General features: G+C 43.8%; 1 protein-coding gene across 4 annotated transcripts; it reads right to left on the reverse strand.

Annotated features, from left to right (window-relative positions):
- Nucleotides 1-81: 81 nt before the first annotated feature.
- myh7ba (myosin, heavy chain 7B, cardiac muscle, beta a) lies at nucleotides 82-14847 on the reverse strand. Of its 4 annotated transcripts, XM_046028407.1 has the most exons (44): nucleotides 14802-14847; nucleotides 14341-14504; nucleotides 13709-13812; nucleotides 13435-13578; nucleotides 13089-13245; nucleotides 12914-12941; nucleotides 12520-12627; nucleotides 12001-12004; nucleotides 11764-11856; nucleotides 11605-11668; nucleotides 11411-11509; nucleotides 11213-11316; nucleotides 10982-11120; nucleotides 10775-10893; nucleotides 10338-10487; nucleotides 9939-10109; nucleotides 9680-9859; nucleotides 9449-9581; nucleotides 9282-9358; nucleotides 8832-8919; nucleotides 8632-8749; nucleotides 8420-8543; nucleotides 8010-8146; nucleotides 6035-6290; nucleotides 5684-5926; nucleotides 5344-5520; nucleotides 5074-5219; nucleotides 4891-4981; nucleotides 4419-4808; nucleotides 4207-4333; nucleotides 4004-4122; nucleotides 3691-3887; nucleotides 3416-3599; nucleotides 3086-3251; nucleotides 2839-2963; nucleotides 2650-2765; nucleotides 2336-2528; nucleotides 2030-2233; nucleotides 1559-1684; nucleotides 1098-1268; nucleotides 888-992; nucleotides 705-800; nucleotides 439-573; nucleotides 82-199 (listed from the first exon to the last, which is right to left on the reverse strand). In XM_046028407.1, exons 2-44 carry the CDS (start codon nucleotides 14435-14437, stop codon nucleotides 188-190), a joined length of 5817 nt encoding a protein of 1938 aa, XP_045884363.1. In that variant the 5' UTR covers nucleotides 14438-14504; nucleotides 14802-14847; the 3' UTR covers nucleotides 82-187. The 4 variants fall into 4 exon arrangements, with proteins under 4 accessions (XP_045884363.1, XP_045884361.1, XP_045884360.1 ...); XM_046028405.1 differs by lacking the exons at nucleotides 12520-12627; nucleotides 13089-13245; nucleotides 13435-13578; ... (1 more) ...; nucleotides 14341-14504; nucleotides 14802-14847 and having other exon boundaries at nucleotides 11981-12004; XM_046028404.1 differs by lacking the exons at nucleotides 12520-12627; nucleotides 13089-13245; nucleotides 13435-13578; ... (1 more) ...; nucleotides 14341-14504; nucleotides 14802-14847 and having other exon boundaries at nucleotides 705-992; nucleotides 11981-12004.
- Nucleotides 14848-22640: the final 7793 nt, after the last annotated feature.

The following is a 22640-nucleotide window of genomic DNA, read 5'->3' on the forward strand; positions in this document are numbered from 1 at the left end:
CTTCTTTAGACCTTCTTTGTGGGATTTCTATCTCTATCACATATTGACACTGGGGGGGGAAAAAACATCAAAACAGTCATATTTAAAGGTTTAAAAGTCTTTATTTGGGTACGTCTTCACAGTCAAGAACAGCTGTTGCAGCTGGTTGGCTGTGATATGTTTGGCCACAGCTTTCAGCCTCACCACATCACTCAGCAAGCTGAAATACACAAGACAGGGATGTTTATTAGCAACCACATACACAGTGTCATAGAGTTACTCATGACCGCACTAGAGATCACATGAGAGGTCATCTTCAACAGAGGATTACGTCCAGTCCCTTCTAAGATTAGTTCTTGTTATGAAGCCTGCTGGCTAATTTTAATAAACACATCCAAAGGTCATACAGTTCGGCAGCATACTGTAAGATGAAATGCATTATGTATTAAATTTACCTACCTTGCTACCTTGGTCCCGGGTGCGCACCCGGAGCTTGTTGACCTGCGTTTCGGCCATGTCAGCCCTCTCCTCTGCGTCATCAAGCTCATGCTGGAGCTTCCTGTACTTGGACAGGTTGGCGTTTGCCTGCTCCTCCTGCAGAGAGGAGGAAACCAATAAAACCAGGTTCTTCAGTTATCTTTCCACTATTTGAACTGCTCCAGCTATAGTTAATGATGTGGTTAAGATGATCATTTTCAAGTACAAACCACTGATGGTGGACTCACCGCTTCTTCAGTCTGTCTCTTGTAACTCTTCACCTTGGCCTGCAGCTTGTCGATGAGGTCCTGCAGACGGACCAGGTTCTTCTTGTCTTCCTCAGCCTGTACAAACAGCACAGGCAGTCTTACTATACTTTGTAGAATGAAAACATGCCAGTGTGCTCTGTGTGCAAACAGACTGGTGTTTACCTGGTAGGAGAGCTCTTTGATTCTCCTCTCATATTTGCGTACTCCCTTCTGATACTCTTGGCTCTTCTTTTGCTCAGATTCCAGTTCATTCTCCAATTCTTTGACCTGGCAGCACAATCCAGAAATGACAAGTCCACTCATTACAAACAAAACGCATTACCCCATTACAAGGATTATCAGGTGCGTCATTTAATTTGTGAAATCTCTCACCCTGGCCTCCAGCTTCTGGACCTGCTTCTTGCCTCCCTTAAGGGCGATTTGCTCAGCCTCGTCCAGACGCATCTGCAGGTCCTTTATGGTCTGCTCCATGTTCTTCTTCATCCTCTCCAGATGGGCGCTGGTGTCCTGCTCCTTCTTTAGCTCCTCTGCCATCATGGCTGCCTACAAATTCAGAGCATCAGTGTTAAATGACCGTTAAGTAATCTCTAACTGGACTGGAACCAACAGCAGCAACATCAACAGGCCTCTGCCACAGCTTACAGTGGACTGTATGGAAGACGTTACGTAAGCTGGTTAATTACAGCAGAGATCAAATTACAGAGTATTACAAACACAACAAAGGCTGGAAAGTCAACCAGATCACTATCAAACCTCCTGTAGATACATGTTGAGTTATTTAGTAGTGTAAATATCTTCTATTATGCACTTCATTTTGTTTTATTTTATCTTACATCAGTGATGGCCTTTTTGGCCTTCTCCTCTGCATTGCGGCACTCCTGCACAGCATCGTCCACTTCATTTGACAGCGTGGATAGATCACTCTCCAGTTTCTTCTTCTGGTGGATCAGTCCAGCGTTCTGGGGAAAAGGAGTAATTTTCAAGAATCATCTCAGGATTAAAATGCCATTTTGTTTGTTTTCAAATGAGATTTCTTTCATTTCTAAAACTGGTAACCACTCGCTGGGATTCAATGGAATCAGAGCAGCTGAACCAGAGCAACATGTAGGCTAGAAAAGTATACTTTTGCAGAATATTCTCTGCTAACAACCAAAAAGACTCGCAAGCGTGGAAAACGACATACCGTCTTCATGCCCATCGACTGAAAGCAAATGACCATCCTTTGACAAGCACATTTATTTATTTGAAGTCAGTTTATTTATCACAAATGTATTGCAGGGTGTTTTTAAATCCCATCTTTCTACCTGAGAGTTCAACAGGTTGACTCTCTCGGTGGCCTCGAGCAGCTCATGCTCAGCTAGCTTGCGTGCCCGGTCGTTCTGCTCCAGGAGAGCCCTGAGTTCCTCCACCTCAGCAGCCAGCAGGTTGTTGCGCCGCTCTGTCACCGCCACCTGCTCCTTCAGCTCCTCGTTCTGGTGAATAGTCTCATCAAGCTCCAACTGAATGTCCTGGAGTCACGGATCGTGTAGAAGCAAAATATTTAATTAAACACTGTACATGTGAATCTGACACAACAGGAAAGCTCATGGACCGGCTGCTAGAGGACTCACCTTGATCTGAACCTGCAGGTTTCTAAGGAGTTTCTGGGACTCTGAGGCCTGCCGGTTGGCATGGCTCAGCTGCACCTCCATCTCATTCAGGTCGCCCTCCATCTTCTTTCTCAGGCGCACTGCCTCGTTGCGAGACTTGGCCTCTGCATCCAAGGTGGCCTGCATGGACTCCAGTGTTCTCTGGTGGTTACGGCTAAAAAGGTGAAAGACGTCACGGAGGGAAAGATTAGGTGGTGCCCCTTTGCATGGAGTGGTTGATGGGATAGAATCACGTTTCTGCTATAAAGAAGGACAAAAGTATCAGTTAATCTCACCGGAGGCTGTCAATTTCCTCATCCTTCTCCGCCAGCTTTCTGTCAACGTCAGCTTTGATCTGGTTAAGCTCCAGCTGGATGCGGAGAGTTTTGCTTTCTTCATGCTCCAGAGTGCCCTAAAACAGACAGACGCTTAATGCTTGAAGAAAAATAGAAGGAGAAAGTGAGAGAACTCAGCAAAACGCTCACTTCAGCTTCCTCCAGGGCAGCTTGAATCTCGCTTTTCTCCAGGTCCAGTCCCTTCTTTATTTTCTCCAACTCGTGGATGGTCTTCACTCCCTGACTGATTTGATCTGACAGGTCGGCGATTTCCTCTGAGGGAGCAGAGATAGAAAAGTTGTTTTGTATTATTTATAAATTCAAGGTAAAACTAATGCTTTGTTTTATTGCAACCTTCTAACAGGGTATTCATAATGTGAGCTACAAGGACAGGTACCTTGGAGGTTCTTGTTCTCCCTCTTGATGGTCTCCAGATGATCCAGGCTCTCCTCGTAGGAGTTCTTGAGTTTGAAGAGCTCTGTGCTCAGGCTGCGAGACTCTTTCTGAGAGGTCTCCAGCTCTGATTGGCACTCTTCATACTTCTGTCTCCACTCAGCCAGCACCTGGAGGAAACAATAAGATGCATTTTTGCACTGGAGCAAAAGTCATGGGTTGGCCTTTTGTACATGATACCAGAACCCAATCCTACCAAGTGATCAGGTTACAAGACAGATTTCCTTGAGGACAGCAAAAACAATTCTCTGTAACAGTAGCCATCAGCTAATACCTTGTCAAAGTTGCGTTGCTTCTTGTCCAGGGCAGAGGCTGCGGCATTGGCACGCTCCAGATCAATAACCAGGTCCTCGATTTCTGTCTGGAGCCGGTGTTTAGTCTTCTCCAGGGAGGAGCACTTGGCATTGGAAGCCTCCACTGTCTCTTCAGCTTCTTGAAGACGTGCCACTAGCTTCTTCCTAATGAGACGCAAACACATTTGGCGCTCATGCATTCAAATGACCACTACGTACCACCTGATGCTGGAAGTGAAAAATACATCTCTCTCACTTGGCTTCCTCCAGCTCCTCTGTCCTCTGGATGGCGTCCGTTTCATACTTTGTCCTCCACTGAGCCACCTCAGCGTTTGCCTTGGACAGAGCTCTCTGCAGCTCAGCCTTGGCCTCCTGCTCCTCGTCGTACTGCTCTCTCAGAAGGTCACAGTCGTGGCGAGATGACTGCAGCGCGTGGGCCAGAGCGTTCTTCCCCTATAGAGATTGATCGTGATGGTAGAGAGCAGTAAGTCAAACCGGAGGGGCTCTAAATTTCTGCAGAGGTCATTGTAAACAACAACCACTGGCTGATGCAGCGATAAGGAGCTGACCTTATTCTCCTCCTCCAGCTGTTTCTTGAGCTCCTCGACATTCTGGCTGAAGGAGTTCTTGGCACGCTGAAGCTGGGAGACCATGGCGTCCCGCTCTTCAAGCTTCCTGCTCAGCTCGCCTACATGGGTAGAAGAAAAAGGTTGTTACTAACCGGTCTGTGAAATCTGTTTGTGAGATTTATGATAAAATGAAAGTTCCTTACCACTCTCAGCTTGAGCACGGGCCCTTTGGGTGTTGGTTTCGTTGAGCTGCCTCTGGAGCTCTTCGACCTTTGCTTTAGCCTCGTTCATTTGGTCTTCATACAGACGACACATCTTCTCTGAAGTGGCCTGCAGAGAAGAGGTAAATTTCTTCAGGTTTGATCCCATACTACTTCTATCTTTCAGTGAGCTTATCTTCTTTTCTACTGCCTACCTTGCCCTTGGAGAGCTGCTCCACAGTAGAGGCCAGATCGTCGACCTCCATCTTGGCCTCGCTCCTCTCCTTCTCCAGCTTCTGCTTGACCCGCTGCAGACTGTCAATCTGCTCGCCCAGCTCTGCAACGCTGTCAGCGTGCTTCTTCCGCAAGGCTGCTGTGGTGGCCTCGTGGTGCAGCAGGGCTTCCTCCAGGTCTCGCCGCAGCTTCAGAAAATCCGTCTCTCTCTTCTTGTTCATCTCGATCTGGGCGGAGGTGGCCCCACCAGCCTCCTCCAGGCGCTCGCTCAGCTCCTCCAGCTCACGAGCCGCATCGCCACGCTGCTTCTCCACTTTGGCCCTGCAAGCCCGGTCAGCCTCCAGCTCCTCCTCCAGCTCCTCTGTACGAGCCTGGAGGAAAGCAATGGTAAGTTATTTCCTCAGAAATATGTTTCTTAACTGCTCTATTAGAGATTCAAATGCCAGTTTCTACCTGTAGCTCCTTTATCTTCTTCTGGAGCTGATTGACCAAGGCTTGCTCATCTTCAATCCTTGTGCTCAACTCATTCATTTCAAAGTCTTTCCTGGCAGAAAACAATTGGTACCACATTGTTGATCGTTAATTCAAACAGCAGGATGTCATTTTTTCCCCCTGTGAATATACAAAAATTCTCACTTTTTCAGCTTCTCTTCAAGTTGCTGCTTGTCATTCTCCAAGTCCATAACCGACTCCAGGGAGAGTTTCAGATCTCCCTCCAGCTTGCGTTTGACCCGTTCCAGGTCCATACGCAGCTTCTTCTCTTGTTCCAGTGAGCCCTCCAGCTGATTTGCAGTAGGAAGGTTGAAAAATGTTACACATAATGTACATGATGTGTCACCCCTGTGGAATAAATGATTTAAAGTATAATGTTTTCCTCTGATATTTTCAGACGATAAATAAACTTACATCATCGACTTGTTGCTCCAACTTTGCCTTGGCTTTGGTCAGAGTGTTGACTTTGTCTTCCTCTGCCTGCAGGTCATCCAGAGTCTGCTGGTGAGACTCCAGGAGAGCCTTCTTCTCTTTGGTCAGCTTCAGTATGGTTTCATCCAGAGCGGCCATCTCCTCAATCAGGTTCTTCACCTGCGAGCCAGAAGAGGAAAATATATTTGACATTTAAAAAACACATTATTTTTTATTCCCCCCCCCCTTCATTGACAATCCACTGAATCTGCTGTGGATCTTTCTGTGACTTCTTAGCACCCTCTGGAGGCAAGTCACTGCTCTCCTTGTCCAATTTTCTTACCTTGTTTTCAATGGCATGTTTCTCCTTTTCCACTTTTGCAAGAGTGATCTCTAGATCGTCAATGTCTTTCTTCAGCTCAGCACACTCGTCCTCGAGCTTGCGCTTTTTGGCGAGCACATTAGCGCTCATCTCCTCCTCGTCCTCAAGCCTCTCCATGATTTCTTTAACTTTGGCCTCCAGCTGGATCTTAGTTTTGATGAGAAGGTCGCAGCGTTCCTCGGCATCTGCAAGATTGTCCTGCTCCTATGGGAGACAGGAGAGAAAGAGTATGTGTTCAGTATATTCTCACACTACTACAGTGTCTGTCTTCCCAAAAGCCGAATGTGTGAAAACATTAGGACTACCACTTACTGCCTGCAGCTGAAGAGAGAGGTCATTCTTCTCTTGGTTCAGGCTGACCTGCCTCTCCTCCAGCTCTTTGCGCTTGACCTCCGATTTCTCCAGAGCCTCCTTCAGCTTGGCCAGCTCCTCCTTCAGAGAGATCAGCTCTTTCTCAGTGGCGGCGCTCCTCAGTAGAGGCTTGATTTTAAAGAAGAGCTTCATCCAGGGCCAGTGCTTGACAGTGTTGAAGGCCCGGATGTTCCACTGGATGATCATTAGAGCCTCCCTGAAAACAAAATAAAAGGAGGGAATGGAAGAGTGGGGATTTTTTTTCTACCACTGAAATGTTTCTTGTCAGGTTGAAATAAATCTAAAATGGCACAGAGATCACTGATTCCCAATCAGATATGCTTGTACCCCAGGTATCCTGCAATTGTTAAGTGTGATGTGATGATTGTGGAGTACCTCAACTAATTTGAATTTTTTTTAATGGTTTGATTTAGAAATATATATCCACATATTGACACTGAAACGTCCTGAACAGCATTGACTGTCCATAGACATAGATAAATGGTTGAAAATAGCTAAAAGCAATAAATAGTTAGCTAATAGGATAAATGCAGTGCTAAAGGTAGCTGATTATGGGTTGAAATATTTAGCTAAAAAGGTACAGTATGCCACAATGATTGAAATACATGGTTGAATATTTAGCTTTTGCCACCAAACCAACCTAAACATTGACAGTTCAGTTGTATGAAAAAAAGATTGTAACAATATCCACTTTTATATAGTTCATAAATGTTAAACAAATTTCCAGTTTAAATACAAATGAACGATTTATTTAGACCATGATCGGTGATTGTGTCGATAGAGCTCATCTGACCCGGCTGTGGGGTTACATCAGACACACAAGGATGGGGAGCACGGGGATCACATGGTGCTTTAAAAGCAGTAGAAGTCAAGTTCAGATCAAGTGAAGAGAAGAAGGTCAAAAAGTTTTATCCTGGACTTCCCCGTCTATTTATCTTCTCCTTGGCAGTTAATTTTTGGCACTAATCCTGCAACTATCCACTCCCTTGTATCTAATCATATACAGAGGGATGCGACATGAAATCATACACCTAATGCTGTTTTTGATGTTTCACGACTGGGACCAAACTGGGTTACCAGATTGATTTAGTCTCAGTAGAACGGCGTCTCACAGGCCTAAATATGGACCCAGAGCAGACTGGTCAAGGACTTCCTGTCAGTGTTTAGAGGGTGAGTTTGAGTGAGCGTGCACATGCCGGGGTGGGAGGTGAGTGAATGAGGGTGGAGGGAGCTGATTGCATTTTTGACATGACTCCATGCCGGGTGCCTCTCAAAGGTGAGCGTCTGTGTTTATTTAGAAACCAAAGCCCTCTGTCCAATGGCCGACTTTAATCCTCTGTCACCGGCCACATATCCCACCAATGCACTCACTTAGAAGTACAGGCGCCGTGGACAAAAGGGGCCAGGGGCCATCGGGCACGGAGGGGGCCGGGGTTTGTATTTTTAGGGAGGGCCCGAGCAGCTGCCACTTGACACATGTCGCCACCTGGCTCTGAGGACACCGTCAGCATTGTTTAAATTACAGAGAGTGGATGGAGAGAATGGCCTGAGACCTGCGAGAGGGGTGCGTTTGTGTGTGATGGGGGGGGGGGGGCAATGAGGCCCCCATTAACAGTAGGGCCACACACATGCCTGGTAACCATACAAGGGCACGCACACGCCTCACACACGCCGATAACACTGCCCTTGCATGCCATGCATACCAGAGCGAGGGAGTGAACACTAAGGTATAGTGTATCACAGGCTGAAAGGCTCGCGGCTGATCGTGTTGCTAGAAGCAACTGTTGGGGGAGGTTTGTCCTCAAGTCCTCACCTTCCTGTGAGGTATTTAGCTCAAAGGCTTTCCTGTACCTTTGAATACATTTTACATTGATTCAGGTTCACAAAAGGGTTTGTTATTGCTAAAGGTTTTTACCTCCTTTCCATCATCTTCTGCAGCTCCGTCCTCATGATTTTGCCACGAGCGGCTGCCTGCATCAATGTCAGGACTTTGGCCAAACGCTCGTCCCTCATCTCCTCGAGGTGACCCAGCAGGCCTGCCTTGAAGAACACCTACATGAAGCCATTGGTGGAAGTTGTAAAATAGTTAAGGGGCTCAGGCTCGGTTTCCTTTTTTAAAATTAAAAACTCCTAACCAAAAATAACGTAATGAAATCCTGAAAACTGAGAATCCATCACATAAGATCCAGAGAAGACTTTAGATTTATTAAAAAACTTAAAAATAAAAGACCATCACACAGTGTTTCAGATTTGTAATAGGTTTTAATAACCACATGGGGCGTGTTGGCTGATTATTTTACCATTCATGCGGCATTATACTCCTACCTTTGTGTGTCCAAATCTATACTGGTTGTGGTCGATATCCAGGGAGGCCAGCAGCTTCTCTGCAGCTTTCCTGCTGTCCACAAACTTATCATCTGGGATTGCATGGGGGTTCAGGATGCGGTAGCTGGATGAATTAATATAAGATTTCAGGACTTATTTTCACTGTGACTCAAAGTCAATGCCCTGATATCCAAAAAGAATGTGATCTGTACCGCTGTTTGAATTCAGCATAGAGCAGGCGGTTGGGAAAGCCCTTTCTGCAGATCCTGATGCCTTCCAGCACACCGTTACAGCGCAGCTGGTGCAGCACCAGGAATGGATCCATGATCCCTGCGGGGAACAGGTTACCAACATGAGCCTAGTCCCATTTGTTTGGCTCCTGATGATATGTGATGATTGCGCTGTATGTTACCTGGAGTCTTGGTCTCATTAGGGATGATGCAGCGAACAAAATGTGGCTGGGTGCTGCGGAGGTTGGTCATCAGCTTATTCAGATTTTCCTGGAGGAAAAGGGGAAACACAACGAAATTAAGTCTTTTGGATGAGTGAATAAAAATACCCACAATTGAAACAGCACTCATTGCAGAAAATAACAACAAACACTTCATGTAAAACGTTATATTCTGCAGGATGTGTGTGGAATCCTTGATGTAAAGGAGAAAGGAGCCAGCACAGACTTAAAGTGATGTTCATGTGAACATTGCCCTAAACATCACTGCAAGTCTTAACTGCCGCCGTCCCAGCTGTCCAGTGATGCCCACAACTTCTCACACAAAACACTGAAAGCTATTTGAAAAAAAATCTCTGCCTACATTCAACCGCATCAGTAATAGCCCATTTTCACCTGCGGTGCCATTCTCACCTTGTGAAGCTGAGACACAGTCTGGAAAGAGGCTGCCTTCTTCCTCTTTTCTTTACTGCCAGGCTTGGGGTCGGGCACTGCGAGGTAATTAGCAGAGTGATTAATTTGACCACATTAAGGTGCTCCCTATATGCTATGGTCCTCTACCAGAATCCCGTTTACTGTACCTGTGTCTGAGCTGACGTAATTCTCATACAGAGAAGCGAGCAGCTTGTTGGAGGACTTCCGGAAACAGGCCACCACCGTTTCATTCAGTGGGTCTTTGTTTTTGTCCAGCCAGCCAATAATATTATACGGTACCTGTAAAAAAACCAGCAGGGACATCCAAATGACGGAATTCTGTATGTAATAATTAATGATGTAAAACTGTCCAACAGGTTTATTGGGAACACACTTACCACTCCGGCATAGTGTACCAGCTCAAAATGGGCCTCGTACTTCCGTTTCTTGTCTGGCCGTGGCTTTTGGAAATTAGGCGACTTGCCGATGTGATTATCATACATCTTGGCTTTAAAGCTGTTGTCTGTGGCCTTTGGGAACATGCACTCCTCTTCGAGAATGGACATGATGCCCAGCGGCTGGAGGGAGGGCAGAGTGTTAGTCTAACACTCATTTCCAACTAAACTTGATCTATTATGGATAAAATGCTTTGTTTACCTTTTCAATGAGATCAATGCAAGCTTGAAGGTCCAGCCCGAAGTCAATAAAGGTCCATTCGATGCCCTCCCTCTTGTACTCCTCCTGCTCCAGGATGAACATGTGGTGGTTGAAAAACTGCTGCAGTTTCTCATTTGTGAAGTTGATGCACAGCTGCTCAAAGCTGTTCAGCTGCAATGAAAGAGGAACAGGTGTTCAGGGGGAGCATTAGAAGTGAACAGCATGAAAAACACAGTGGGGAGAATCATCCTGCAGTCGAGCCATTTCATCACAATAGGAAAGAATGAGGCACAAAAACAGCACCTGTTGATTTTCAGCCAAAATATGACGATAGAAACAGAAAACCAGTGTGATGGTTGCAGTTTTTAATGAATTGAAATTTAATCTGGATCAACTTACTTCAAAGATCTCAAACCCAGCGATGTCCAGGACCCCTATGAAGTACTGGCGAGGCAAGGAGGTGTACAGGGTCCGGTTAATCCGTCCCACGAGCCATTTGAACATACGGTCATACGTGGCTTTGGCCAGAGCACCAACAGCGTAGTTAACCTATCGTACCCACACACACACAGAGGAGGAATACAGCTGTCATTCACGTTAGCCTCTGTTGCTTGGATACCAGATTCTAGTGTGTATGGAGTGGCGAGCTTATGTCAGCGTACTACTCGTCCAGCAGTATGAAGCGAAGCTTTGTACCACAGTTGAGCTTTTATATATCTGATGTATCAGATTTGTTGTTCAAATGTCAACACTCATATTACAGAAAAATTAGCTCATTCGTTGTCTTTCAGATTATTAAAATAATGAAACAAAACACAGAGAGAGAATCTCCTCACCTGTTCGACATTCTGTCCCTTCACCACATACTCATTCCCCACCTTCACCCTTGGGTGGAGGAGGCCCTTGATGAGGTCAGCTGAACTGACTCCCATCAGGTATGAGGCCTTGTCGGCACCTGGTGACCAAATGGGACAAAAATCACAATCTTGCTTCCAAAGTCAAATGGTTGTTTTTGTGCCACGTGTCTTGTTACTGGCTCTCACTTTCAGTGCCGTCAGCCTCCGCCTGCTCCTCACGCTGCTTCTGCTTGAATTTCATGTTGCCAAAGTGCATGATGGCTCCCACTATTTTATAGCAGCCATACTTCTCATCGGGCAGGAAGCCGAGGATGTCCATGGCATGCTGTAAAGAAGCCGGAAAAAGCTAATCTGCTCAATGTGCTGTGTTAAAATGTAGGAATTTCTGTTCGTGTGGGGAAAAATAAAAGCACTTACATCAGTGGCCATCAGCTCCTCTCCGTCATCCATGTTCTCCACAGTGGTCACGCCCTGGGAGCAGAAGTGGTAGTCGTACGGGTTGGAGGACACCAGCAGCATGTCTGAACAAAGAGTTTAGAGGATCACATCACAGTCCCGCAGTGGTTCATGAAAAAATAAATAAATAAAAGTCACAAAGCAGCCAGAATGACTAACCTAAAAGTTCTGGTTTCTTCTGAGACATGATCTGGTAGTAGATGTGGTAGCTCCTCTCACCAGGCTGCTGAAATATAACCCTGGATTTTTCCAGAAGATCTGAAGGACAGACAATAGAGCGTAACATGTTCATAGTAGAAGTGAAGCAAGAAGAGAAACATGATGATTTATACCATGTTTGACCATTAACTCACATATATCAATATCAGCCGAGGCTAGTTTGCCAGTAGGTCCAAAGTGGATCCTGATGAACTTTCCCTGTGGGAAAATGTATCTAATGTCTTTTAAATGCTCCAGCGGGAATATCAAACTCACACTGTATACTATAGACTGGGAATTATGCAGGTACTCACAAAACGGGAGGAGTTGTCATTCCTTAGCGTTTTGGCGTTCCCAAACGCCTCCATGGCAGGGTTTGCCTCAATGATCTGATCCTCCAGAGTGCCCTGGGAGAGAAATTTAAAGTAAAATGTAAATATGCACTGTCACATTATTATTTACAATTTACAGTTTTAAATCATTGTTAAACATAATGTAGCTGAGTTGTCGTTTCCTCCAACTTAAACTCACCCCGGTTTTAGTGGCAGGACCTTGCTGCAAAAGAAAAAGGTGAGAAGGTATCATATCATATTAAGCATGATCAAAAAATTATTTTACAACCAAAGGGGAACATCATAACCAACTGGAAAATTAGATACTGGTTGTTAAAGCTGTGGTAAAAACCAATGGCGATCTTGTTTTATAGAATGAAGTGTGGTGAACGCAGGGGAGAGATGAAAAAAATGAACATACACAGAAAAGTCAAAACCAAAACTCAAAGCAAAGGGGAAGATAATGGAAAATTTGGAGCAGAAAAAATGGAAATGAAAAAGAAAAATAGTTTAAAAATCAATAAGAAAGCCGAGTAAATTGGCTGGAAAGGGCAACACAACAAATTAGGGTGAAGACGCACACATGAATGTAATCAGTTCTCACATTCACCATTTTGACAGTGAGGAAAATGTATGGACACAGTTTAAAGGGAAGGATTCCTGGGACCACAAAAAATGAAGAAAACAAAAATAAAATGCAGCAATTAAAAGCTGGGAAACAAAAATATGGGTTGCCACATCAGCCTTACTCCTTTTTTGGCAGGTGTGTCCCCAAGAGCTGCCACAATGGCAAAATACTGAATGACACGTTTCGTGTTGACAGTTTTGCCAGCACCGGATTCTCCGCTATAGGAGTGTGAAAAATAACAAAGTGTACATACAACAGGTAAAAACTGGTCACAAAACTGGTGATGGTCGTGTAAATCAAAATCACTACACTGCATGTCACAAAGCCGAAAGAAAAAGAAAAAAAAGAGGAGGTATAGATTTCAGTGAAAACCAAAAACGGAAGAAAAAACATCAAATCTTTAAAGTGGCTGTGTGTGTGGACAGTCTATATGTTACAGTTACATGCCGTCTGGCTCTTCACATGAAACAAAAAACAAAAACTATATTAATTTGAAGCACTTACGTGATGAGCATGGACTGGTTCTCACGATCTGATGAAGAAAATATAACACAGGGCTCGTTACAAACATATGACTGAGTATATGCGTTTATATTTGGTGTGTGTATCAGTGCACATGTACTTGTGTGTACTGTATGTTGTTATAATATTGTATGGGTTGATGTATGGGTTCACTCACTGCGCAGCATGTCATTATATGCATTGTCTGCAATGGAGTAGATGTGTGGCGGCACCTCAGAGCGGCGTTTGCCTTTGTAGGCGGCGACCACAGGGGCTGTGTAGACTGGCAGCCATTTGTATGGATTCACAGTCACACAGAAGAGCCCGGAGTAGGTCTGAGGGAACAGGTCATGAAACAATAATAACTCACTATGATACAGCCCCTGTAACCAAAATGACCAGCTCTGCTACTGACAGGTTGACACTGCTCAAGCTCACAGTTGTAATCTGGATAATCATGTCTCTTAAGGGAATGTGGAAACATGGGAGCGGGGAATACTATCAGTCCTTAATGGGATACTCACATAGATCATCCAGGCAGAGTAGCGTCTGCGCAGGTTGTACAGCACGGAGGCCTCGTTGAGGTGTGTCAGCATGGCCATGTCTTCAATCATGTCAAACTTAGGAGGGTTCATCTGCTGGATGTCACAGTCCTTCACTGACAGGGTCTAAAGGGATGGACGCAGGCAGACATGAGGAGGGGAACATGGGACTCAACTGTGCATATAGTGTTAAAAAAGAGGTGTCTAATAGTTTAGGTTTTCATTCATGACTGCATACAGAGGGATGATCACTTACCTTCCCATCTTTGGTTTCAACAATGACTTTGTCACCGCTGAGCTCCTTGATCTCAATCTCAATGTACGCCTCTTTTTCATCAGGGACCCAGGCTCGCTTCTTACCTAACAGTACAGAAGAGGGTGTGCATTGAAAATCTCTCTAAAATACAAATGTTGGTGGAGACAATAAAAAAATTAATTATTAAGAAAGTACAGCAAGTCATCACTAACTAAACGTCAGTCAAATTAATCTGTGGCAAAATACTCTACTCAACAAGTGTGTTACTGAAGAAGTTATTTAAAACTTTATATAGCACCTTTCAAAAAAACATTTATCACAAATGGAGTATTGTAACATTGTAACCTTTTGCTTTCAAAAACAGTTAGGTGATAGTGTTTCATTTTTTCCAAGAATAAATTATCTATATAGTAATATTATTTATACAAATTTTACCATGTTTCCACTTGCTCAACAATTGAAACTGCAAAGACACTGGAGAATCTCCCAACATGGGCTGAAAATTTGCCTAATTTAAAAACAGACACGAATTTCAAATTGAATCGAAAGTGAATTAATTTCTGAGATGCATATTTTGAATGTGATTTGCCCTACAAGGTTCCGTTTCTTTGAACTCTCCTTATTAGGCCTACCATCAGAAGCCACGGTGTGCGCCGCCAGCAGCTCCAGGTCAGATTTGCGTAAAAACGGTGCAGCCTCCCCGAACTCCTTCGTGTCAAAGCGAGACATGGTGGCAGCTCCTCGCCGGTTCCCAAAAACCCGGACGCACCAGAGACACAGACGAGGTGGGGAATTCCTTTGGTGAGAAAACAAAGCTTTGCGTTAGGGTCAGTAGTTCTTTATATATTAAAGCTGTTTGTGTTACTTCAGCCTTCCATTATTGATGAAAACAATATGTGGCCATGAAACCACTGCTTGCGCGTCAAGAGCGCAAATCCACTATCACCAAACGAGAACGAAACTGTGGAAACGTATGCCGCGTTAACTGACATGTGCCCGTGAAGGTAAACAGTATTAAAAATGTAACTATTACTCTACAAGACGCTTTAAAGGGGTGCCAACCCGCGCGTAAAATGCGTAATGCACAACCTACCAATAAAAAGTTGTCCACTGACCTCAGGACGACCACAACGAAATAACTGCTTGGTGAGATGTGCCTTCCTTTATACCGTGTTTCCCAAGGTCATGGTCAGTGGACATTTGTCCCTCATTAGCATATGCCACCTCCTCCGACGCCTATTGGTGCTGACCGCCTGTCTCAATTGACACAAAAGGAAAGCTACGTTTTTGTCATAGCGCTAAACCCAAGCCGGCTATTTTTGTATCCCAGTTATTTTATGCACTGTACACACTGCGAGGGAGTGGGAGAGAGTTGCATTAGGAGCATCCCTGTAGGGTGGAATTTTTTCACTCTGTAGATTTTGAAGGGCAGTGCATCATTGCCTCGACCAGGACAGCGATTTGTGTCCACACCTAGAAACATAAACTGGAAATTTAAGGGAATATTCTCAGGGAAAAAAGCTAACTACAATAATATGCATGGGATATTAAAATTATAGTTACCGGCAGTAGTCTTAAGAACATATCACACATTTAGTAATTGCTTTTATTAACTCTCAGCCTCCTGAAATGGACTCTTCCCACTTTAGGTGACTGTGATGCTTATGAACTCAGGTTGGCCTCTAAGTAATAGCCCTGCTGCTTTTTGTGCTGTTAAGTGCCAACAGGGATGTTTGCTATTGTGTGTGGCCACAGAGGATGCAACCTTAGAAGAGATTATTTCAGGAGCTGTGTGGCATTAAACACGCTACTATAAATACACAACATTATATTAATAGAGAGAAACATGGCGCACGGCTCCTACCACACAATAAAGCGCCTCAGACGAATTTTAAAGCAATAAACACGAGTGACGACTCATCCAAGAGATGTGGTGAAATGTTCTAAATGTAACTTCAGTTTTTCAGATTGTTTCTACGACGCTGTAGGCAGCATGGTCCAGAGATTTAGCACCTTGGGCCTCAGATGAAAATGTGAAGTATCTTGGTAACTAATCACTGACAGCACAGTGCGTTATACTGTCACACGTAACCTCTGTAATTTTGTATGTCCAGTAATTCTGGCATAAGCACTGCCCCTCTCACACTCTGGCTCCACCAGATCTGACCTTCAGAGCAAGGGGAGAGGTTGGTGCCTGGTATGAGAGCAGGGTGACAGTGCAGCACAGAGGGGGAGGGAAAGAGGACCACAGTTTCTCAGAATAGACAAAGCCAGAGTCCAGCATTCCTGATAGGGAGATTGACTGTTAGCTGTTGGCTGTGTCGAATTCTGCAAAAGCCTTGTAGATAAGCCGAAGACGGTCATCTGCTGCCAACCGAGACACTGTAACTTTTACAAACCCTAAGAGGCGATGGGCCTGCTTGTTTGCTCTATTTTCTCCCAACACACACAGAAAAAGACAAACTCCTAAATCGATGTCTTGACTTGAGGGGCGGCCATCTTTGTTGATGCCGCTATCTGTTGCTGTGGCAGACTGAGAGGTGTTGCCGTGATGGCTCAAACTTTCTTGGGCATCAGTTAGATAGAGCGGGCCGGAGCTATTCTGGGACAAGGGGCTCTTTAGAGAGGCAGAGGCTGGTTTATGTACTATGTCACTTGCTGCACCATTTGAAAAGCTGGCATGCTGATAACACATGAGGAGGAGATGAATCCCAAAGTCCCCAGAGCTGCTGGCTTTAAATAAGTCCACATACTCCGGCACGTAAACACACACACACACACACACAAAGACATAGTAAAGTGCATGCACCGTTAGCGTAGTCCCCCAGCACATCTATCTGCACTGCTATACTGCAGCCTTCTGCGACAGCTGACTTCTCAGAGCAACAGCTCTCCTTACGTCCCCTGTGTTCCTCAAAATCATTTAGACCCTAATGTGGCCAGGCCCATTAATGCTCATGTGTTGATTATTCGACATTTGTGTAGCTTTGAATTTCCTTCCCAATCTGACACCCAGCTGTAGGCCTCAGCCCTAAAATTCTGGGACTGGAGTCCTCAGTTCATTCTGGGGAATTGGCCAGCCGACAGTTTGGTGATGTGTGAGTGAGGAGCCGACATTTTGGGCATCAAGACTTGATCTGGGGGTCGGTCACAGTTGTTTTAGATCATCATGCACTGAATGCCAGCGGGCTTAGGCAGCGAGATGGAGAGAGATTGGGAATTATGACTGCAGTCATTCTCAGCAGTGTTTAATCGCACACAACGCCACAGTCGCGTCTCTCTCCATGTTCTGCTCCTGCACAGGTGGGACTGATCATCAGAAACAATGCTGTCAGAATCGCTATACACAGTGTTACTTCTCTAAAATGGAAATCCTAATATTATATTGTTCTTTTCAGTTGTTTACTCGTAATTTAAAGCTATTTAAGATGAATTTCTTGCCTCATGAAAAAAGTTTTGAGTAAAAAACACCTTAAAATTGTTACTGTAACTCTACACATTGTGCTCCGTGCACTCTTTCTTTTCTCCCTTTCTGTAAAATGTGGTGTATAAGTTCCTTGCTTCCTTGCTTGGGAGAGCAAATATCAAGATCCCTATTTTGCTCTATAGCAGGAAACTAAAAATGGGCAGTGAAGCACTGTTTCATTTTGGATCAAAGCATTCATCGAGGGTGGATATTTCTGTAATCGCCTCGTGCCTGCCCACAATACCTTGCAGCAACTGTGTGGGCTCAGGTCTTAGCCATCGGTTCATCAGAGTGGAGACAGGCTGACGCGTGGCACAAACACACTCTAAAGCCCCAATTACTCTTCCACACCCACTCCACCCCCCATGACATCCACCCATACACAGGCAACAATAACACACAGCAGAGTTAATCAGTCTTTTAGCGAGCCGTTTGTGGGGTTTGATACCTCAGCTATTAGCCTCTGGCTCCAGACAATACCCCGTCTCTCATTGTGCTAAGTTGCGGTCTGGGTCAGTGGGCCCGGCCCGGCCTGCCCGGCCAGCCCTGCCTTCAGTATGCATGGCAGCCCTCAGCTGTCTTTCTATTTCAGGAGCATGGAGGCATACCTCGGCCCAGCTGGGGCATCAGAGACAATGGGCATGCTGCCTTATCCAAACACAGGCCCGCAGACAATCTGACGCACTCCAGGATCCCAGTGAGAGCCCCACTGCAGCCCCTCCTGCCCAATAAAGCAGAAGTAAAGGGTTAACAAGACGGCACAGACACTTAGACACATCACTCAGGAGCTCGAAGGCTTCCTTTAAACTCACTACGATGAGCTATCCATTGAAAGGGGAGATACATTTGTTGTGTGGTGTGTAATAATAGACGGGAATGTAGTGATGAGTAAACACAGGCATACTCAGTTCATCCACCTTTTAATCTGTAGAATACCAACAGGTTTTTATGCCGAGACAGATCTTTCTGATGTGAATTGTTTGCTGGAGGTCTTTTAGGGTGCAGTTAACTGATGTAAATAATTTAGAATTAGTGTCGTAATGCATTAATGAAAATTCAATTTTTTTATTTGCATGATGATGATAATTTGGAAAATAAGATGATTATGGTGAGTTTATCCATTCACCATCACACCACTGATGTCAGACGCTTTCATACCACTGTTCTGAACATTTTCATTGTGGATTTGTGCCAACTGTCACTGCTACAGTAAATACAGTTCCCTTCACACAAAGACACTCCTCCATGTTTTTAATCTCTTGCAATCAGGTTCCAATGAAATCCCTGTTTCTAACAGCGGCCAATGACTTCAGATGCTCTCCTTGGCTTTAAATAGACTTGGAAGGGAAACCTGTCTAGCTGCTTGGAAAGACCTTCAGTTAGTGACCTACAGCATCTCACTGTCAGGGTGAACATAACTTCACCTAATTTACCGTCAGTTGCTTTGGGGGTCTGTTAAAGACGTCCTGGGATGCAGGTGGCAGTGTTCGGCCTCTGACCATAATTGCTGTTTAGACAGAGCTGCTCTCACAATGAGAGGCATTTCAGTGAGCCGCGTGGCAGCTCTTTCACAGTTTACACAGGCTCTGAGCGCTCGTATATTTCCTTTATACACACGTGCGCTGCATTCACGCATACATTAAATTGCACGCATACACACAAACACCATCACCACCTCTGCCACAGAAGACAACCTGTCACCTGTCGCCTGTGGCAACTGGTCATACGCAGAGAGAGAGAGAAGCAGCCGACGGGCAGCACATGTGTTATACAATGAAATTATGTTAGTTCACTTGGTTGTCAGGCAGAATGCAAGCAAACTGACAGAGATCACTCAGGGGAAATATCAGCTGAAGCTGAGAGACAGACTCTGTGAGCAAACACAGAACAGAGACCTGAGCAGACCTGTGGCTCAGCTTTCAAACAGTTCTGTAGTAAATATGAGCCTAATAAGAGAAAGTACAACTATGACTACTAAGTCAAACTTTTTATAGGCTAGTAGCAACCCTATACTTTGTTGTTAATTGATTATTGCTCCACTACTACTTCTGTAATATCTTTAAATCTTTTAAATATTCATTCTCAAAACACAATAAACATCACAGTTCATTTTGTTACAACGGAATGTAGATTTATTGTTGTTTTCAAATGTGTGAATACAACAGATTCAGTGACAAACTGAGTTAGTCGCTCTGATGACTGCTTACTCTTGCATGTGTTCATTACTGTTTTCTTTTACAATACAAAAGTAATTTCTCTATAGGAGTTCACGTTTTCAAAAGGCTTTCCACAGTTCTCTTTAGCAACATGAAGCTCAACACATCAGTCAATCTCACATCCAAAATGCACAAATGCAACCAAAACACTTTATACACATCTCAGGATCAACTTGTGTACCCGAACACTGACAACAAATGTAACACTTGACTGTAGAATAACATTTAGTGTCACTATTATCTTTGTAAAGTATTTATTTACGTATCTCTTGTTTAAGACTAAGATTCCATTAGAACAAAAATCACTTCAACATTGCATGGATTGTGCTACCTTAGAGTATATGTCCCAGAAATGAATCAGAAATGCTGGAATAGGCTTCAGCAGGCTTTTTAGTGTCATGCACAGAGTAACTGAAAGTGCACAGAATGAAACTAAAATAATTCCAGTAATGCAATACAAAACTATACATATTCACTATACATACATGCACAGGATAGCTACAAATATAGAAATACAACAGTGCCAGTCATCCATGTTGTGTTCTCATCCACATCAACCTATATCCTCTCCTGCAATACGCCTGGGAAACGTGTCTGATCCATCCTTTGCAATCTTCTGGGCCCAGTTCTTCAAAAGTAATCCAGTGGGATTTCGGATCACGGATTGGATCAAATCTTGGAAATGGGTTTTTCAAAAGCAAAAGAGGGATTCCGAAATAAGATCAGACCATGTAATCCGATCTTACATTTGATCTGGATCAAACCTGCCCTTTGGGTTTTTCAAAACTTTGAACTCAGTTTGGGATCTATTTGATCCAAAAAAACAGGATTATCCTGATCCCATCAGAAGGGTGGATTCAGTTGTGATTTCTCGAACCAAATAAAACCAGAGAGTTGAAGTGAATGATCACAAAATCAATGTTACTATACTGATGATATATACATTTTTTCATATTTGAAGCATATATAAAGCATGTCACATCTAATGAGATATGGTAAACAAAAACAAAAAAATCTAAAATCTCAAAGCTATCAGCTGTCAAATTAAAGTCACTGTTGCTCACAGCTCTATAATTAATGGCAATGACAACAACAAATATACTCAGTCATTCAGTAGCATCTCTATTGCATCTCTAATTGCATGTCCAGTGTGTCCTTCATTAGGTAAGAACATTGGCAGCTGTTCTGGTTCTACATCAGGCTCAGGTCCATCAAAATTGTCATCAAGAGGGACATGACGCCTGGTGGCGATGTTATGCAAAACAATACAGGCAAGGATTATGTTGCATGCCACCTTGGGTTGTACTCACAAGTAGTTAAGACACGCAAACCGTCTCTTCGGGACTCCATTTAAGCCCTCAATGGCACATCTTGTTTTGCAATGTGAAGAGTTGAAGCGTGCCTGCTCAGGTGTGTTTGCAACTGGAAAAGGGGTCATTAGCCATGGCAGGAGTGGATACGCGCTGTCTCCCAACACTATGCCATTTGGTCGGTGGGATTGAAGCTCTCTGTATAGTGCACTCTCTCGTAGAATACGTGCATCATGAACAGACCCTTGCCATTTCACAATACAGCTGGTTATTATCAGGTCGGTATTGAACACAGGTTGGATGTTGATGCTGTGCCTCCCCTTTCAATTGACATACTCCCACTCCATTTCACAAGGTGCTTGGATATGCACGTGAGTGCTAGGCATATTCCCCATTTGAAAAAACTTGTGCTTAGTCTGAGCTGTCTGGCCATCCTTGGGAAAGGAAACAAATTGATTGATCAGACTTCCCTGTGCTACTGACATAACCTTCACCACATTACTCACGGTTGCTTTTCTCACTCCCATATTGTCACCAATGACTTGGTAGAAAGTCCCACATAAAAGCGCTACAAACCAGGATGGTGACAGCTATGAGTTGTTACTGAAACGGGAAACTGAAAGAGGAGAAATACAAATTGAACTGGGTAAAGAACAAATATTGCTTACCCAACTGCAGCAGAAAAAAGTGCAGATGGAGATACATCTCCTACAGGCAGAGATGGAAAGAGCTGGTATCTGTCCTGTGAATGATTTTTGACTATTGATAGTATTGTTTTTGTTTTGTTATTTAACATTATAACAAAATAAGGAAAGTAAAATGTTTGTTTATTACAGTGTTTCTGTTTCTTAAAATTAAAATAAACAATGGCTATTTGCGGCCACCAGCATGTTGTCTACCTGTTGTTCTTTGCTAAGCCAGTAGGCTACACTGTTGGTTCTATTTAAGGCTCTGGTAAACAGGATTTGGTAATCCTGAAATTTGGTATTGGGATCACAGTGATCCAATCCAATGTTCCTTTAAAAAACTGGCATAAAAGTAAAATGGATCAGGTGATCCTGGATAGCAAAACATGGGATTTCCAAATCCAGATCAATTTGATCCAGATTACATTTTTTGAAAAGCTGGGCCCTGCAGATACAGGCATCCAGCATTTATTGTGTCCAAGAGGGACATGTGATCATGTGGCATGTCGTCAGAAAAAGAATAACGCATGAATCTTCAAATTTAATTTGTCCTTCTCACATTTTAGTGTGAATTATTACGTATGTAATATATGTTGTTAATTTTAGTTTAGAGGTAAAAAAAAATCATATCAAATTTACACTATAGAGTGGAAGCTGCATTTTATAGGTACCACAGTTAAATGTATATGGAGCAGCCAGACATAAGAGAGACAACAGGCCTCTCGTACAGAGGGAAGATAAAGTATACTGCATTTGATGTGCTTAGTCAGGGGGAGAGGTGGACACAGTGAAAGAGAGGGAAGGACATAACGGCAAAGTCACACAGAAGACTGCTGATAAAAGATTTTAGTTGGACATCAGCTGTGGGGCAGATGAAATGGTACGGTCAGACAAAAGCATTTCTACAATAGTTCCATATATACATATTTGTTGTGTTGCAGATAATACCAATATCAGTACTTGTTACCATATTTAGAAAATAAATAATACCTGCAAGTTTAAAAAGAAGGTCTAATTATGACTTATGGGAAATGTGTGATCAGAATCATTATTATCAAGTATGTTTTCACATACAAGGAATTTGCCTTGGTGTTGTGGTGCATAACAGTCAAAATAAACAAAGTAAAAGAAAAAAATACAACCTATACCATAAGTCATAAACACCACAATAAATACAAAATTTTGTATTAAAACAAAAGGATGGAAAGTGCAAAATATTGACTAAAGAATGTGCAAATGTTCACAGTATAAAGA

This window comes from Micropterus dolomieu, linkage group LG18, assembly GCF_021292245.1.
Source record: "Micropterus dolomieu isolate WLL.071019.BEF.003 ecotype Adirondacks linkage group LG18, ASM2129224v1, whole genome shotgun sequence".
NCBI classification, from domain to species: Eukaryota; Metazoa; Chordata; class Actinopteri; order Centrarchiformes; family Centrarchidae; genus Micropterus; species Micropterus dolomieu.

Excerpts from the sequence above, each read along its gene's own strand:
- myh7ba (XM_046028407.1), bottom strand. The coding sequence starts at position 14,437 with ATGTCTCGCTTTGACACGAAGGAGTTCGGGGAGGCTGCACCGTTTTTA. Across the intron at positions 10,110-10,337 it reads CTGGGTTTGAGATCTTTGAA|CTGAACAGCTTTGAGCAGCT; the intron begins GTAAGTTGATCC and ends CTTTCATTGCAG. Across the intron at positions 2,766-2,838 it reads CTGCCCTGGAGGAAGCTGAA|GGCACTCTGGAGCATGAAGA; the intron begins GTGAGCGTTTTG and ends TGTCTGTTTTAG.